This window comes from Saccopteryx bilineata, chromosome 6 (genome assembly GCF_036850765.1).
Source record: "Saccopteryx bilineata isolate mSacBil1 chromosome 6, mSacBil1_pri_phased_curated, whole genome shotgun sequence".
NCBI classification, from domain to species: domain Eukaryota; kingdom Metazoa; phylum Chordata; class Mammalia; order Chiroptera; family Emballonuridae; genus Saccopteryx; species Saccopteryx bilineata.
The window spans coordinates 163,098,748-163,115,678 of record NC_089495.1 but is presented as its reverse complement, the minus strand read 5'-3'; the positions used below and the strand labels follow the sequence as shown (position 1 = coordinate 163,115,678).

At 45.9% G+C, this 16,931-nt stretch overlaps 1 protein-coding gene across 10 annotated transcripts in view; it reads left to right on the top strand.

The window, feature by feature from the left end:
• Positions 1-16,931, top strand: part of ENTPD6 (ectonucleoside triphosphate diphosphohydrolase 6) — a 31,536-nt gene that overhangs the window by 1,374 nt on the left and 13,231 nt on the right. For 8 of the 10 annotated variants that reach the window (XM_066235895.1, XM_066235889.1, XM_066235890.1 and 5 more), the window contains 6 exons: positions 8,475-8,795; positions 10,366-10,442; positions 13,040-13,183; positions 14,267-14,342; positions 14,944-14,979; positions 16,221-16,309. In XM_066235895.1, coding sequence (XP_066091992.1) covers positions 8,504-8,795; positions 10,366-10,442; positions 13,040-13,183; positions 14,267-14,342; positions 14,944-14,979; positions 16,221-16,309 — 714 coding nt within the window. In that variant the 5' untranslated portion in view covers positions 8,475-8,503. Of the gene's footprint in view, positions 1-8,471; positions 8,796-10,365; positions 10,443-13,039; positions 13,184-14,266; positions 14,343-14,943; positions 14,980-16,220; positions 16,310-16,931 lie in introns of all 10 variants that reach the window. The other 2 variants (XM_066235891.1, XM_066235893.1) reach the window with 1 other exon arrangement.

The following is a 16,931-nucleotide window of genomic DNA, read 5'->3' as shown; positions in this document are numbered from 1 at the left end:
TTTTGAACCTTATGTGAAGAACCAGAGGAATGGACAACCAAGTAAAGAGGTCTGGAAGCGCCTCCCTCTCACTGTGTCCTACAGAAAGGAAACAGCAGGTGGTATTGACAGGGCTGATTCATGTATAGTTGGGTTTGTTTTTGTCTTTTTTGCAGAAAAGGGGAGAAAAATCCATTTAAACCTACCAGGAGAATAAGTAGTGGTTTACTAACATGCTTGGATTGTGGATAGGTTTTCAGTTTATGTGAGAATCGTTTGTGCACGTGGCTGTTTTTCACTGAAAACCTTGAAGGAGCTGGCCAACAGATTAGGTGGCCAACATCCAAGTCAGACAGACCTTGTATTTTTGAGAGCCCACCTGCCATCCCCAGCTCCTAGAAACCTAGCCAGGTATGGGGCAGGCACCTACCTCTGACACCACTGTTCCACACCCAGATTCTCCTCTCTGACCTCTGCCTGGCCCTGACAGATGGTGGTGCCCAGAGGAGCTGGCTGGGAGCAAGGTTGGCTCAGCCAAAGCTTTGTTTGCCTTTGTGCCCTCTGCACCTTGCCCCACCCACCAGCCCACTCCATGTTCCTACAACTTTGTTCTAGACTCCTTTAAAGAACAAAGCAAAACTAAAGTTGAGTTATTTTTTTTTTTTTATTTTTTGGTGAACCTCTGGGGAGGCCTCATCAACACATAATTTACACTACAGTGTTAGCGGTGCCCATGGGAATGGGATTTGTCTTTCCAGCAGGTGTCTTAGCTCTGGACAAATACCTTAACCCAGTGGAATGAAATGGGCTTTCAGGCTTGGCATCAGGGGCTTGGAGGTGCCCGTGGGCCAGGCTCTTCCTGGCACTATGCTCCCAAAGTGTTCTGTTCTCTTTGGACTTTATGTCACCCTGTACTTGTGGTGTATAACTTAAATGATTATGTGTATATAATCTCATGTGTGTTTTGGTTGTCTAACTTGCGGCTTTTTGGCCCCTTGAGTGCGACTCTTCCACAAAATACGACTCTTTTACAAAATACGACGTGTGGACGCTACCTCGATAAGGAATGTACCTACCTATATATATAGTTTAAGTTTAAAATATTTGGCTCTCTTGCCTGACCTGTGGTGGTGCAGTGGATAAAGTGTCAACCTGGAAACGCTGAGGTTGCCAGTTCAAAACCCTGGGCTTGCCTGGTCAAGGCACATATGGGAGTTGATGCTTCCTGCTCCTCCCCCCCTTCTCCCTCCCTCCCTCTCTCCCTCTCTCTCTCTCTCTCTCTCTCTCCCCTCTCTATAATGAATAAATTAAAAAAAAAAAATATTTGGCTCTCAAAAGAAATTTCAGTCGTTGTACTGTTGATATTTGGCTCTGTTGACTAATGAGTTTGCTGACCACTAGTAAAGTAAAGTATTATAATAGGGAAAGGGAAGTAATAAAGCACATTTTGCTGGAAGCCAGAAAATTTTGTACCTCTCCGCATACTAGCTGTGAGAGTTCCGGCATGTCCATTTATAAACATTTTCCGGGCCTTGGTGTGGTTATATAGAAATAAGTTTGTGTAATGTTGCATAATGTAAGTGCCAGCTTTGTGGACCTCTGGTAATAGGATATAGCATATGTAAAGGTGTTTTTTAATAGGTAGACAAATTTGGTAAAGAGCAGCCTTTGCCTCGAAATGTAATATATCACTTGTGAATCTGATCATGTAAAACATGATAAAGCTTGATTATGTAAACGGTTTTTTATTTTATTTTATTTTATTTTTTATTTTTACAGAGACAGAGAGTCAGAGAGAGGGATAGATAGGGACAGACAGATAGGAACGGAGAGATGAGAAGCATCAATCATTAGTTTTTCCTTGCACATTGCGACACCTTAGTTGTTCATAGATTGCTTTCTCAAATGTGCCTTGACCACGGGCCTTCAGCAGACTGAGTAACCCCTTGCTCGAGCCAGCAACCTTGGGTCGAAGCTGGTGAGCTTTTGCTCAAACCAGATGAGCCTGCGCTCAAGCTGCCAACTTCGGGGTCTCAAACCTGGGTCCTCAGCATCCTAGTCCGACGCTCTATCCACTGTACCACCGCCTGGTAGGCTAAACAGTTTTTGTAAAACACACACATTTGTAAAGTATTGCTTTTGTGTCCTCACTATTCATCCCTGGAAATAGCTGCTTTAGAACATTTTCTAGAAATGCTTCTTTTTTAAATGTTTATTTTATCGATTTTAGAAAGAAGGGAGAGAGAGAGAGAGAGAGAGAGACAGAAACATTGATCTGTTCCTCTATGTGCCCTGACTAGGGATTGAACTGGCAACTTCTGTGCTTCGGAACAATGTTCTAACCAACTGAGCCATCTGACCAGGGCATATAAATACTTTTTTAATGACCACTTAGCAATGGGAACTTTGGGTTATAGTAACCTAAGAAAAGGAGGCCTTTGAGAGGGCCAGTTGTGGGTAAGTGGGCATTTCCCGGTTGTATCTTGGCCTCTACTTATTCCTGGCTTTTCTCTCTGTTACTGATTTCTTCACTCCTAATCTTAGTTAACATCCCCCTTTTTGGTTGTTCTTTATTCATTTTAAAGAGGGGAGATCCTGACCTGTGGTGGCGCAGTGGATAAAGCGTCGACCTGGAAATGCTGAGGTCGCCGGTTCGAAACCCTGGGCTTGCCTGGTCAAGGCACATATGGGAGTTGATGCTTCCAGCTCCTCCCCCCTTCTCTCTCTCTCTCTCTCTCTGTCTCTCCTCTCTCTCCCTCTCTGTCTCTCTCTCTCCCTCTGTCCTCTCTAAAAATGAATAAATAAAATAAAATAAAGAGGGGAGAGAGAGAAGGGGGGTGATGAGCAGGAAACATCAACTCCCATATGTGCCTTTACCAGGTAAGCCCGGGGTTTTGAACCGGCAACCTCAGTATTCCAGGTCAACACTTTATCCACTGCGCCACCACAGGTCAGGCAATTAACATCCCCTTAATGCAGATAATTCCCCAGGCCCAGACTCAAACCCATCATCTCTCACAGGGCTGTTCCATTTCTGACTAATGTCCTACCATCAGAAAACCTGGTCGCTTCTGTCTCCTGGCAAACAGCTCCCTCCCAAATGTCTTACTTATGTTGGTGACCATCACACAGGTACTGGAGTATTTCCTATGCCTCCATCTTTCTCTGCCTGCCTGTGCTGCTTTGGTGGATTGGTGAATTGCTAAGTTGTCAGCTAGCCTCCTTCACCAGCAAGTGGTGGCTATGCAGCTGCTGGGCTCTGGCCTGATCTCTGCTGCCAGAGAGGTGCTGTCTAACCAGAAGAAAGAGAGACACCCCCCCTACAATTTGGAAAACTCTCTCAGGGAGTTTTAGAGCACCAAGGGGGGAGCCTCTAGCTGCCAGAGTCCAGAGTGGCAGTAAGAATCGAGAAGGTTTTGCAGAGGTGTGGAGAAAGGACCAAAGGAAAAGGCTGCTAAAAAGGAACAGAATATTTAAAGCGGGAAGACTCTCAGTAAGACATGACCTGCCGCTCTTCAGAGTGTGGTATGACTAATAACTGTAAAACAGATCGAATTTGATGTAATAGACAGCCTGGCCTTCTTCATTTTCCTCCTCCACCACTGCCTTTAGTCCCGCATACACAGAACTCATTCGTTATCTGCCTTGCCTCAGAGCTGTTAAAGGATTTTTTGTGATAAAATATACATAATTACCATTTGTAAGTATATAGTTCAGTGGCATTAAGTACATTCATATTGTTGTGTTCATCACCACCACCCATCCCCAGAATGTTTTCATCTTCCCAAATTGCATCTCTATATCCATTAAACAAAAATTCATCTCCTGCTTTCCCCTCGCCCCTGGACCCATTACTCTTCTTTCTGTCTGAATTTGAATACTCTAGGAACCTCATGTAAGCGGAATATTTATGCTTGTGTGACTGGTTTATTTCACTTAGCATACTGTCTTCAAGGTTCACCATGTTGTAGCATATGTCCGAGTTTTCTTTCTTTTTAAGGCTAAATACTCTTTTATTATATGAATATACCACGTGTACTTTATCCATTCCTCTATGGATGGACATTTGGATTGTTTCTACCTCTTGGCTTTTGTGAACAAGGCTGCAGTAAACACAGGTGTGCAATAATCTCAAGACCCAGCTTTCCGTTCCTTCAGTGATAGCCCAGAAATAAGATTATTGGGTCATATAGTAATTCTATATTCAGTTTTTTAAGGAATTTCCCTACTTTCCATAGTGGTTGCAACATTTACAATCCCCCAAGTTTTCTAATTTCTCCACATCCTTCCCAACACTTGTTATTTTCTGGGTGTTTTTTTTTATAGTAGCTATTCTGATTTGTGTGAGGTGATAAGTCATTGTGGTTTCATGTATCTCTCATGATTAGTGATATTGAGCATCTTTTCATATGCTTGTTGGCTATTCGTATATCTTCTTCAGAGAGATGTCTATTTAGGTCCTTTTTTGAATTGGGTTATTTGTTTTATGTTGTTAAGTTTTAGGAGTTTGCAATATATTCCAAGTTTTAATCCCTTGTCAGATACATGATTTGCAATTATTTTCTCCCATTCTGTAGGTTGCCTTTTCTTTCCCTGTTGTTAGTGTCCTTTGATGCACAAAGTTTTTAATTTGATGTAGTCCCTCTTATCTATTTTTACTTTTGTTGCCTGTGCTTTGGTGTCTTATCTAAGAAATCATTACTACCTGACCAGATGGTGGCACAATGGATAGAGCGTTAGTCTGGGATGCTGGGGACCCAGGTTCAAAACCTCAAGGTCGCCGGCTTGAGCATGGGCTCACCAGCTTGATCACGGTCGCCAACTTGAGTGTGGAATCATAGACATGGCCCCATGGTCGCTGGCTTGACCCCAAGATCTCTGGCTTGAGCAAGGGGTCACTGGCTCAGCTGGAGGCCCACCCCCAGTCAAGGCACAAATGAAAAAACAATCAATGAACAACTAAGGTGCCGCAACCATGAATTGATGCTTCTCATCTCTCTCACTTTCTGTTTCTATCTGTCTCTGTCTCTACCAAATTTAATATCATGAAACTTTTCTATGATTTTTTCTAGGGGTTTTATAGTTTCAGGTTTTACATTTAAGTCTTTAATCCATTTTAAGTTAATTTATGTATATGACGTAAGGTAGAGATTCAACTTTGCTCTTTTCTATGTGGATATCCACTTTGCCATTATCATTTATTAAAGAGACTATGTTTTGCCCAATCAGTGGTCTTGATACTCTTGTCAAAGTTCATTTGACCATATACATGAGAGTTTATTTCTGGCCTCTTACTGTATTCTATTGGTCTATGTGTTGTCTTTATACCAGTACTACAATATGTTAATTACTGTAGTTTTGTAGTGTGTTTTGAAATCAGGAGTGTGAGACCTCCAACTTTGGTTTGTTTGTTTTTTTTTCATGATAGTTTTGATGATTTGAGGTCCCTGGATATTCCAATTGATTTTTATGGTGGCATTTTCTATTTCTGCAAAAAAAAAAAAAAAAGTTCTTGGGATTTTGATAAGATTGCATTCGAACTGTGGATCACTTCGGATAGATTTGACATCTTAACAATGTTGTCTTTCAATCCATGAACATGGGTTATCTTTTTATTTATTGGACTCATTTAATTTCTTTCAACAACATATTGTAGTGTTCAGGGTACAAGTATTTCATGTCCCTAGTTAAGTTTATTCCTAAATATTTTATTCTTTTTAAGTTATTGTAAATGAAATTCTTTGATGGGGAGGGAGAGTCTTGGGGAGGTGGAGTTTTAGGAGGGGAGGTTTGCTCCTGGGCACCTGTCAAGAGAGCCTTTCCTGCAGCCCCGCTCAGGAGGCGTGATTTGTCCTGCCCCTACCTGAGCTCGGGTTGTGGGCTGCTGGGAATGCCTCTCCCCTAGCTGGGGGCACAGAGGCCATCACAGGATTAAGTGGTGCTGCCTGAGCCCCAGGAACCTGAGGGCATCCAGGTGTGGCTACAGGGTTCAGTCCCAGAAAGGAAGGGCAGTGGAAGGCCTGGACTGTGTACCCCCTGCCTAGGACCACTTTTGTTCCGTTTCCTCACCCACACAGCCTCGAGGTTGGCGGGAAGCCCACTGCAGGCTGGCCCCTGCCCTGGCAGCCCTGGGCCCCACTCTTCCCAGGCAGTGAAGTCACACCATCCTCTGGCACTTTTGCTCATCACTGTCCTTGGTCCCAATGGGTCATTACCTTTGCTGCCCTTCTGTAAAGCCAGCACCCAGTATCTGTGTTCTCTGTACGTCTCACATCTCTTTGCATCCTGAGACAGCGGCATGAGGCGGCTTTCCTGTGAGCAGCCCCCCCTTACGAATGAGGCCAGCCCCATGCAAGGGGGTAGGGTAACTGCCCGTGGTCGTACACTGCAGCCAGCAGAGCGTAAACCCACGTCCTGCTTTCAGCCCCGCAGTTCCTTCTCCCTTCTCCCTAGGAATCTTCACTCCCCTTCCCATAACTGACAGGGAAGGATGAACAGACGGTGGATGTTCCCCGAGGGTAGGGGAGCCTTGAGAATGAGGCCCCTCACTGCCTGTCCGCATTTACACATGAAGCCTTGCACTACGAGCTGCTAATAAAATTTGAACATGTGCCCTGGACAGTTAGCTTAGTCAGTTAAGAGCGTCATACCTGGCCCTGGCCGGTTGGCTCAGCGGTAGAGCGTCGGCCTGGCGTGTGGGGGACCCGGGTTCGATTCCCGGCCAGGGCACACAGGAGAAGCGCCCATTTGCTTCTCCACCCCATCCCCCTCCTTCCTCTCTGTCTCTCTCTTCCCCTCCCGCAGCCAAGGCTCCATTGGAGCAAAGATGGCCCGGGCGCTGGGGATGGCTCCTTGGCCTCTGCCCCAGGCGCTAGAGTGGCTCTGGTCGCGACACAGCGACCCCCCGGAGGGGCAGAGCATCGCCCCCTGGTGGGCAGAGCGTCGCCCCTGGTGGGCATGCCGGGTGGATCCCGGTCGGGCGCATGCGGGAGTCTGTCTGACTGTCTCTCCCCATTTCCAGCTTCAGAAAAATACAAAAAAAAAAAAAAAAGAGCGTCATACCTAAACAACCGTGTGGGTCCCATCCCCAGTCAGGGACACACTGGAAGCAACCAAAGAATGCAGTGACTGAGTGGGACAGCAAATGAAGGCTTCCTTTCCTCCTCCCATCTCTCTTCCTTCCTCTCTCTGTCTTTCTAAAAGCCAATAAAAATTAAGCTCTGCCTGGATAGCTCAGTTGATTGGACTGTCATCCCAGAGTGAGGGGTGCCAGTTCTATTTCCTGGTCAGGGCACATAAACAGGAGCAGCTTGATGTTCCTGTCTCTCTCTCAAAAAAATTTTTTTTGAACATGTGCTTCCATTTGGGGGTACATTAAACCAAAGTTAATGGTGCTGAATTAGTTTATTCTGCTACTGAGGTAGAACTTTTATATTTTATAGCCTTTGAAAGCACATAGGCCTGACCTCTGGTAGCACAGCGGATGGAGTGTTGACCTGGAATGCTGAGGGCGTCGGTTCAACTCCCTGGGCTTGCCTGGTCAAGGCACATACAGGAAGCAGCTACTACAAGTTGATGCTTCCTGCTTCTCCCCCCTCTCTCTCCCCGCTCTCTAAAAATCAATTTTTAAAAATCTAAAAAAAGAAAAGCTAGCACATGGGCATCACTCCCTCCTTGGCAGGGATATGTGACATAAATAAAAAGAGGTATCTGTTTTGTTTTGAAGTGTCCAGGGGAATGAGCAGTGTTTCTCAGATTTGCCTGGGGTTCTCAATTCTCAAAGGACAGGGTTTTAACCCATTTGAAAAGTAAATTACTACATGAGAGAAAAAGTGAGAATGATCGGACATATGTTCCTGTTACCTTGAAAGGTTTTCGGGAGCTGTGCTCAGGCATGGGCCTGTGCTCCAAGTGTAACGCAGGAGTTTGAGACCAGGTTATTCCCACCTGTCTAGCAGATATTCCAAAGAAACCATAAGGAGCACCAGACGGAGCAGACATAGCCTTTATTACTTACACACAGGAAGGCCCGGTGGCAGCCAGTCAGCAAGCAAGGTGCACACCAGCCACGCAGGCAGTGTGGCTTATAAAGCAGTTAGACAATAGCGGCACAAAGCCAAGCGCAGGAAGCACCCATTCTGGAAGTGCGGGAACGGAGGCCTTCTTCAGGGTCTGTTTGTCCCTTGGCTCTTGACACATATTCAAGAGCAGTGGAAAGACCATGTCCTGCATTAACCCTACACCCAGGTAGTCATCTGCAGGACCTACAGCTTTGCACAACTCATCCAGTCATCGAGAACTCGGTTCCATTTCTATAGAATAGGGATCACACTGTCCAGAATGATTTTGAGGATCAGGTAAAGCTTCCGGTTCACAGGAGAAAATGCAGACCAGTTTTTGGTTCAATGCTTCATACCTGAGCACAGGAATTTCCGACTTGCCCTGAAACTGCGCGGCCTAACCTGCTTTTACTGCCTCTCCCTTTCTGCCAGCAGCTGTGGCACAGTTCTCAGCAGACAAAGAAATGAGAAAAATAACAAATAATGGGAACTTGAAGAAGATGAAGGTGGCGTACCCTGTGGGACTGTTCGCATGCCTGCTCATCTATATTGTCTACATCAAGTGGCACTGGGTCTCTGCCACCCAGGCCTTCTTCAGCATCACTGACGCAGCCTCCGGGGCCCACAGGGGCCAGCAGACCCAAGATGCCCTGGAGACGACTGAATATGGTCACAAGGTGTTCTATGGCATCATGTTTGATGCAGGAAGCACTGGCACCCGAGTGCATATCTTTCAGTTCACCCGGCAGCCTGGAGGTATCCTGCCCGGGGCAAAGAGCCTGGCCCTGCTCTGCTTTTTCTCTTCTACAGCAGAGCTCTTGGGATCGCCTCCCCTTAAAGACAGCAGCGGTTTCTCAGGGTGTGGGCTAGCCTCCCTGCCTTACACTCACCTGGGGGCTTGTCAAAAATGCAGTACCCCGGTAACGCTGACTCAGATTATGGGGTAGAGCCCAGGAATCTAAATTTCCCAGGAGTCCCAGTTCTCACTTGTACTAGCACCTGATTACCAGCTAGGGCAGCTGGGATTTCAGAGGGTGTTTGGTGCCCTGTCCCCTCCCAGCATGCAAAGGTAGGTTAAGTGGCTGGGGGCATGACTTAAGTTAGAGGTTGAATTGGTGAATTTAAGGCAGGAAGTAACTCCAGATTCAGGCTAATGGAGCTGGGAGTCAGGGAAAGTCAGATAATGCAGAGACCCAGAACCCAGGCCCAAACAGAACTGCCAGGGGCCAGGCAGTGGGGGGATGACAAGCGGGGCCTGGGCAGTGAGCTCAGCTGGAGCCAGAGCCTCGGCAGCTTGCTTCCTGCTGGGGCTCAGGTAGAAGGGATGGTGGGAGTTTGGGCATCTTCACTAGCTGGCTGGTTCTATAAGGAGACCCCATCCCAGTCCAGCTCCACCCGGTCCCTCCTCCCTTTGATCTTCTTTGTGTCCATCACTTCAACGGGTTGTCTTTTCACTCACGACTCAGCAGGCCCCCTGGTCAAGCTGGGGTCCCCTCCTCTCTGCTCTGGTCCTTTGCTGACCTTTAATGCCTTTTGAGTTGACTCCATTCTGTGCACTTAGCTGGTGATGCAGACACCTTGAGTAGCTCTCTCCAAAACCATTATGCATATTTTATTTACTTTTCACCTGCTTTGTTTTTAAAGTTACTGCATATTAAATATTCATGTGCTGGACCTATCTACCTTCAAAAATGGTATCAAAGCTGAGTTTAAGACAACACATGTCTGTGTGTAACCCTTTAATAGCTGTATTCCATTGTTTTATCTCTGGAGAGAAGTCCTTATGGTTTGCTTCTGGTTTTGCTTCCTGGGTCTTCCTGTGTGAATCTGGACCAGTGTCCCTTGACCACTGTGTGCTCCGAGCACTCACCATGCTGTCTTCACATGACTCCAGACTCCTCACAACCATTCAATTTAAAAAACCACTCGATTGTTAAAAAGAAGAAAACTGATATTGTTTAGAGCCCTGCCATGCATCCATTATAGCTCTGAGGAAACACTTGCAGTTTGCAGCTGCCCTGCTCTTCTATTTATTGAATTAGCAAGAATTAACTTTAAGTGGAGTTTTTGTATGCAAATTATACCTGAATAAAGTTAATTTTCTTAAAAAAGGTAACGTTCTGGCCAAAATATTAGGTATAATCGTCTTATTTAGCCAAGCTAGTGTCAGAATTTAGGTGAGAATCATTGAAGGGCTCCTGTCACCCTGGGATCGATCTGTTTTCAGATTGCCTTTAAAAAATGTGGTTAATCCTAGTTGTGTAGACTTTTGTATTTGTGTATAGAGTCATAGTTTTACCTTACTTAAAATATCCTTTTCCCTTAGAAACTCCCACCTTGACGCATGAAACCTTCAAAGCGCTGCAGCCAGGTCTCTCTGCTTACGCTGATGACGTTGAAAAGGTAGCAGCTTTCCCTCATGTCTGTCTGCCCATCACACTTGTCTTCTGTGCGATTTGTTAAAACCAGCTTGCGCCTGACCTGTGGTGGCGCAGTGGATAAAGCGTCGACCTGGAAATGCTGAGGTCGCCGGTTCGAAACCCTGGGCTTGCCTGGTCAAGGCACATATGGGAGTTGATGCTTCCAGCTCCTCCCCCCCTTCTCTCTCTCTGTCTCTCCTCTCTCTCTCTCTCTCTCTCTGTCTCTCCCTCTCCTCTCTAAAATGAATAAAAAAAAAAAAATACCATTACCGTTAAAAAAAAAAAAAAAAAAAACCAGCTTGCTTTCTCTTGAGCACAGTAGGCCATTTTCACTAAGGGGTCCTCTGACGGTGCTGACCTGGGACGTGTCGGGTATTTAGCATGGTCAGAAAGGAGAGGGAGCTGGCACAGCACCCAGCGCCCCACCTCCCACTCTGCACCCCGCTAGCCGTCGAGCACTCCCGCAGCCAGCACGCACGCCACCACAGTCCTGATGCGCTGAGAAAGCACAAGTGCTGCAAACTTACAGAAAACATTTGAAAACTTCATTTTTTTTATTGAGTTCTTCTGATTGAAGATGACAAACATTGACTAAACCAAAAAAATTAGTTAAAAATATATTATGCGAAGTCCACAAGACCAAATAAGTATAAAAGAAATTTAATTAACCTGACCAGATGGTGGCACAGTAGATAGAGCACTAACTAGGACACTGAGGACCCAGGTTTGAAACCCTGAGGTCGCTGGCTTGAGTGTGGGATCATAGACATGACCCCATGGTTGCTGGCATGAGCCCAAAGGTTGCTGGCTTGAGCCCAAGGTCGCTGGCTTGAGCAAGGGGTCATTGGCTTGGCTAGAGCCCCCTAGTCAAGGCACATATGAGAAGCGATAAATGAACTAAGGTACCGCAACTATGATTTGATGCTTCTCATCTCTCCCCCTTCCTGTCTCTCTCTCTCGCTTAAAAAAAATGTATTAAACTTGTCAAATGATCATTTTTGAGAGTTTGTAGCATTTATATTTCTAAAGAACTTAAAACTTACAACCAGAGTAATGCAGGATACCTGTATTTCCACTAAAACTCTCATGAAACCAGTCATAATATGGCTGTAAGTTTGTTTTTTGGTTCAAGCATGTCTTAAAGCTCATATGCCATTTTTGTCCCTAGATGTATCCTGAGCTCAGACAGCTTTGCTTTCCTGTAGTTTGGTTAAAACACAAAATCAAAATTAGTGATTCTTGCCTGACCAGGCAGTTGGCGCAGTGGATAAAGCATTGGACTGGGATGCGGAAGGACCCAGGTTCGAAACCCAAGGTCGCTGGCCTGAGCGCGGGCTCATCTGGTTTGAGCAAGGCTCACCAGTTTGAACTCAAGGTCGCTGGCTTGAGCAGGGGTCACTCGGTCTGCTGTAGCCCCCTAGTTGAGGCATGTATGGGAAAGTAATCAATGAACAACTATAGGTGCCGCAACAAATTGATGCTTCTCATCTCTCTCCCTTCCTGTCTTTCTGTCCCTGTCTATCCCTCTCTCTGCCTCTCTCTATCTCTGTCACAAAAATAAAAAATAAAAATTAGTGATTCTTGCGTGACCATAAGTTAAACCTGATTTAATTAGGTATCTTTAGAATAAGCTCTTTTTAAATCTTACTTGTTTCAATAGGCAACACAGATTCCAGTGGTATAAATTTTGCAGTGTTCTTGTTTTCTTACTTATCCTTCAAGAACGAATTTAAGTGGATATGAGACACACATCTGTGTTCTTTACCCCTCTGTTTCGTCTTACATGCACAAGGGAGTGGCACTCACACTGTTGTGCGCTCTGCTTTTGTCACTAAACAGTCACTTGGAGATCATTCATCACTATGTGTGAAGAGCTTTGACACTCCTGAGTAGATGGTATTGCAGTTATGTGTGCACATTGAATCTGCAGAACCAGCCCCTCCTGAAGGACATTAGATAATGGCCAGTCTTTTGCCCTTAACAGTATAAGGAAGACGGCAGTTTGTCACAGTATATGCATTTCATCACCCACACGTGCAGAGATCTCTCCAGTGAGTTCTTAGAGTAGGATTTCTTGGTAAAAGGAATGTATGTTTTTCTTTTGCACAGACATTGCCAAATTGCCCTCATGGCATTGTACCTACTGATGTGCCCAGTAATTTTTTTTACCAGTCTTTCCCTGCCCCTCCCTGCAGACCCAGGGCCATATCCAATATTTTGATCAAGTATTCCCTCAGGTAAAAGTGATTCCTCAGTAGCACCTGTGAAGGGCTATGGAGTTCACTCATGGTGTCCAGGGGAATCACAACTCATCTGAGGTACAGGGTGAGGGTCTTAGTGGCCAGGTGTGTAGAACAGGATCCCCTTTTGTGTGCCTCACCCTTTGACACCACGGATATTTCTCTGTGCTTACCTGGTCCCTGTGCCCCACACACCCGCCAGCACCACTTGAGTTGTTTTATGCTGGTTTGGAAATTAAAAAAATGCGTTCATAAGTTAATAAAAGCGAAAGGGTGAGGGGATCATCGTGCCTCTCTCTCTGTGCCGCACTTCGACAGGCCTATTTTACCGTGTTCACAGAGCGCTCCCGGCATTCAGGAGTTACTGGATGTTGCTAAACAAGAAATTCCTTTTGACTTCTGGAAGGCCACCCCCTTGGTCCTCAAGGCCACAGCTGGTTTACGTCTTCTACCAGGAGAAAAGGCTCAGAATTTACTACAAAAGGTGATCTTACACATTTCCTGCTTGGGGGTGGCTTACAGTAACTGAAAGCACTAAATAAATAAGTGTCCAAGAAGTCAGGCAGTCAGACGCTTCCCGAAGAGGAAAACACTGACTTGTTAGTGGTGAGTAAATGATATTTTCTTTCTCATGACATTCAAAGCTATTGGTGTTTTCTAGAATAAATCTGTTTTTATAATAAAAACAACTTTGTTTTAAAAATTGTGCTTTTGAAAGGCTTTCTGCCATCCAAGGATTTTCTCCATGTCAGAGGCCGTGGGAATGGGGCTCCTGATGTTTCAGCTCAAGCCTGCTTGTTCTCGTGGAAATTGCTAGTTCTCTCTCAGTCTGATACTCAGGTGTAACCACTACGGAGGCCCGGCAGCCTCTCCCTGGCTTTCGCATGGCCAGGACGTGCCCCCAAGCCCTGCACCACCCCTGCACAGGGGTTCATTTTCATCAGGCACGTCAGGGCAGCTGTTCTAAGCAAAGTGGTACTCCTAATCCTCTACACTCTTTCTAAACTAGCTACTAAGTGATGGATTCTGCTCCTGTCAGGTCCCTTATAAGAGCTACATACTCAGGTAGGATCAAGGGATCCTTGGGGTGTTCAGATGTACTATAAAGTTCCTGTGTATCAATGCTTGCTAAAAAACGGAGAAGAAAATACATTCAAATGGAGCCACTCACTGCCTTTGCCTTCCCTCTGCCAGGCGCAGTACCCACCAGGCCATGCAGGGGTCCCATGTCTGAGCTCTGCTTTATAGGGCTTCCTGTCCATTCATCCCCTGTCTTAAAGCAGGGCAGCCTTTTTGAGCCCAGCAGAGTCAGTGCACCCCAGAGCTCTTCTAATCCAGAGTGCCTTAGCACGGCTACAGAACAGCGGCAGCCTCGGCCAGCCTAGGGAGTGGGTTAACAAGGAGAGTGCTTGCAGAGTATCAGAAGCTGAAACAAAACCTGAGCTTTGTTACTCTGCAGCACCACTAACACCTCTGGTGTTTTGCAACCACCTGCTGAAAGCATATGTGATTGGGAACTGTGAGTTTGGATTCTAAAGGATAAAGAAATGTCTCTCCTTACATTCAGGTGAAAGAAGTGTTTAAGGCATCGCCTTTCCTTGTAGGGGAAGACTGTGTATCCATCATGAACGGGACGGATGAAGGTAGAGTTGCCGAATCCTCTGTGCAAGGAGGCTCTCCCAGTGAGAAGGGCTATCTCAGGGCTGCTGGGAACACTGAGGTTTCTCCTGTTCAGGACTGAGCGACGATCGTCCCATTCCAGTTCACAGTTTAACTGTCTCAAGGCCTTGGAGCCAGTTTTAGATTTTCATCTTGACTGGCTCCACAACTGGCACAGATGAAGTTTCTGAAAATCCTTTCAGTTTTAAGAGCATTTAAAGAGGATGCTCAATTGCTACCGTGTTAGAGTATTGTTGTATTTTAAATCCTAAGAGACACTTAATGAGGTTCCTTACCAGCCCCTGATTTTAAATATGACTTTAAGAGTTGGTGTTGGAGGAGGGGAGGGGAATGTTGATAAAGACATGGGGCAGAGTATTCTAGTTTTTTAGTGTGGTATCTTCTAAAACTGCCAGAAACTGCTGGAGGATGTTATGAATAAATTTTCTCTCTAGCTGATCTGAAGGCTTAGTATTGAGGAAGTGGTCAGTTTGTGCTCCTGAAGCCAAAAGTAATGTTCTGTGTCCCACATGTTGTTGACAACACCGCAGGTGGTTGAGATGCTGTTATGTGACTCTCTTGTAGGTATTTCAGCCTGGATCACTGTTAACTTCCTAACAGGTATGTTCACTTCATTGTGAAGGCTAAAAGTTCAGACCCCATTCTTGATTATCAGGGGCCTCATTTCTACTCTTTAAAATACCCCCTCAGGGTTTCACAGTGTTCTGGCCCCTGTGAAGGTTGTTGGGATGGGTGGGGGTGTCCCCCTGGCTTGTCAGGGCGTGCACTGAGCTCCCAGTGCTAGTGCTGGGGAAGGGGTGCCCCTGTGCGGTCTGCAGGTTCCCGCCAGGGGTGCCCCTGTGCGGTCTGCAGGTTCCCACCAGCAGGGGCCCTGTCCTCTCGTTTCTAAGAGGTCAGGAATAAAACTAGTCATGTCTTCGAGTATTTAATCATGATGTAAATGCTAGTCATCTTATAATTGAATTTCTCTGCTGTAGGCAGAACCAGAAACAGAAACGTCTCTTCTTGAAAATAGCAAGGAGTTTTCTTAGATTAACTCAGTACTTAAATTTTATCCCATTAACGTAATGCTAGAAAAGACCAGTATGAACTGACTGCTGACAAGGGGAGGGGATTTGGACTGGGTAAAAAGGTGAAGGGATTAAACAAAGGAGAAAAGGGACTCATAGACACAGACAGCAGTGTCTGTGTGATTGCAAGAGAGAAGGGGGCTGGGGGAGGTAGGAGAGGGTGAAGGGCTGATAAGTGATGATGGAGGGAAACTTGTCATGGGGTGGCGAACATGCAATACAATGTACAGATAATGTATTATAGAATTGTATATGTAAAACCTATATAATTTTATTAACCAATGTCCCCGATAATTTCAATGAAAAAATAAAACATATATATTAGGAAAGAGGAAAGAGAAGATCATTGTGGCTGACACATGAATAAAAAAGAAAGTTTTCTGGTGCCTTGGAGAATGGAGAAGCATATCAAGTGAGCCTCAGAGCTGAGGCGGGAGGCATGCCTGGGGCCGGTCGGAGTCAGGACAAGCCAGTGCTCTGGGCAGTGAGCAGCAGGTGGCAGGCCTGGCTGCAGCAGGTGGCAGTGTTGTCTGCTCACTCTCGCTTTCAACTGAATTGAAGCCACAGCCAGTGGAGCTGTATTGTTCCTGTCCTTACACAGAGGGTGCATCTTTATGGGAGAGTTTCAGATAGCTACTGCTGCTTCCTGTCTTGTTTTTGTTTCCACTCAGGACCTGGCTTTGATCTCCTTACTTGTTCTACTGTACTGAATTGTACTGATCTGTTGACTAAATGGCAGTGCTGAGTTGCCTTTTACTCCCTGTGCTCCAGGCAGTTTGAAATCCCCCGGAAGCAGCAGTGTGGGCATGCTGGACTTGGGCGGAGGGTCCACTCAGATCACCTTTCTTCCAAGAGTCGAGGTAACCAGCCCCTGCTGTGGCCCCGCCCTCCATGGCTGCGGCCCAGGGGGAGGCCAGTAGACGTGATGGCTGTGAACCCCTGTTGTCCCTGCCTCCCCTAAGGGCCAAATCTGTCCAGTTGATTTTAACTCTGCCTGGAAAATAGAAATGTGGCCTGACCTGTGGTGGCGCAGTGGATAAAGCGTCGACCTGGAAATGCTGAGGTCGTCGGTTTGAAACCCTGGGCTTGCCTGGTCAAGGCACATATGGGAGTTGATGCTTCCGGCTCCTCCCCCCCTTCTCTCTCTCTGTCTTTCCTCTCTCTCGGTCTCTCTCTCTCCTCTCTAAAAATGAATAAATAAAAAAAGAAAAAAAAAAAAAAGAAAATAGAAATGTGGTTTTCAGTGGGGTGATAAATGACATACTACCTGGAGCCCGTTGGGCCAGAGAACGTGAAGTGGGCCCTCTCCTTGCCTTCCTCACCCACTGTTTTATTATATTATTATTTCTGGTTTTAAACAGAGGAGCACTTATGAAATTTAGTCATAATTATTTGGTTGGGCCACATTTGTCAGAACAGTTAAATGTTACAAGAAAGAAAAACCTAGTTTTTCATTTTGGATGTCTTATTTTTCATTCCTGC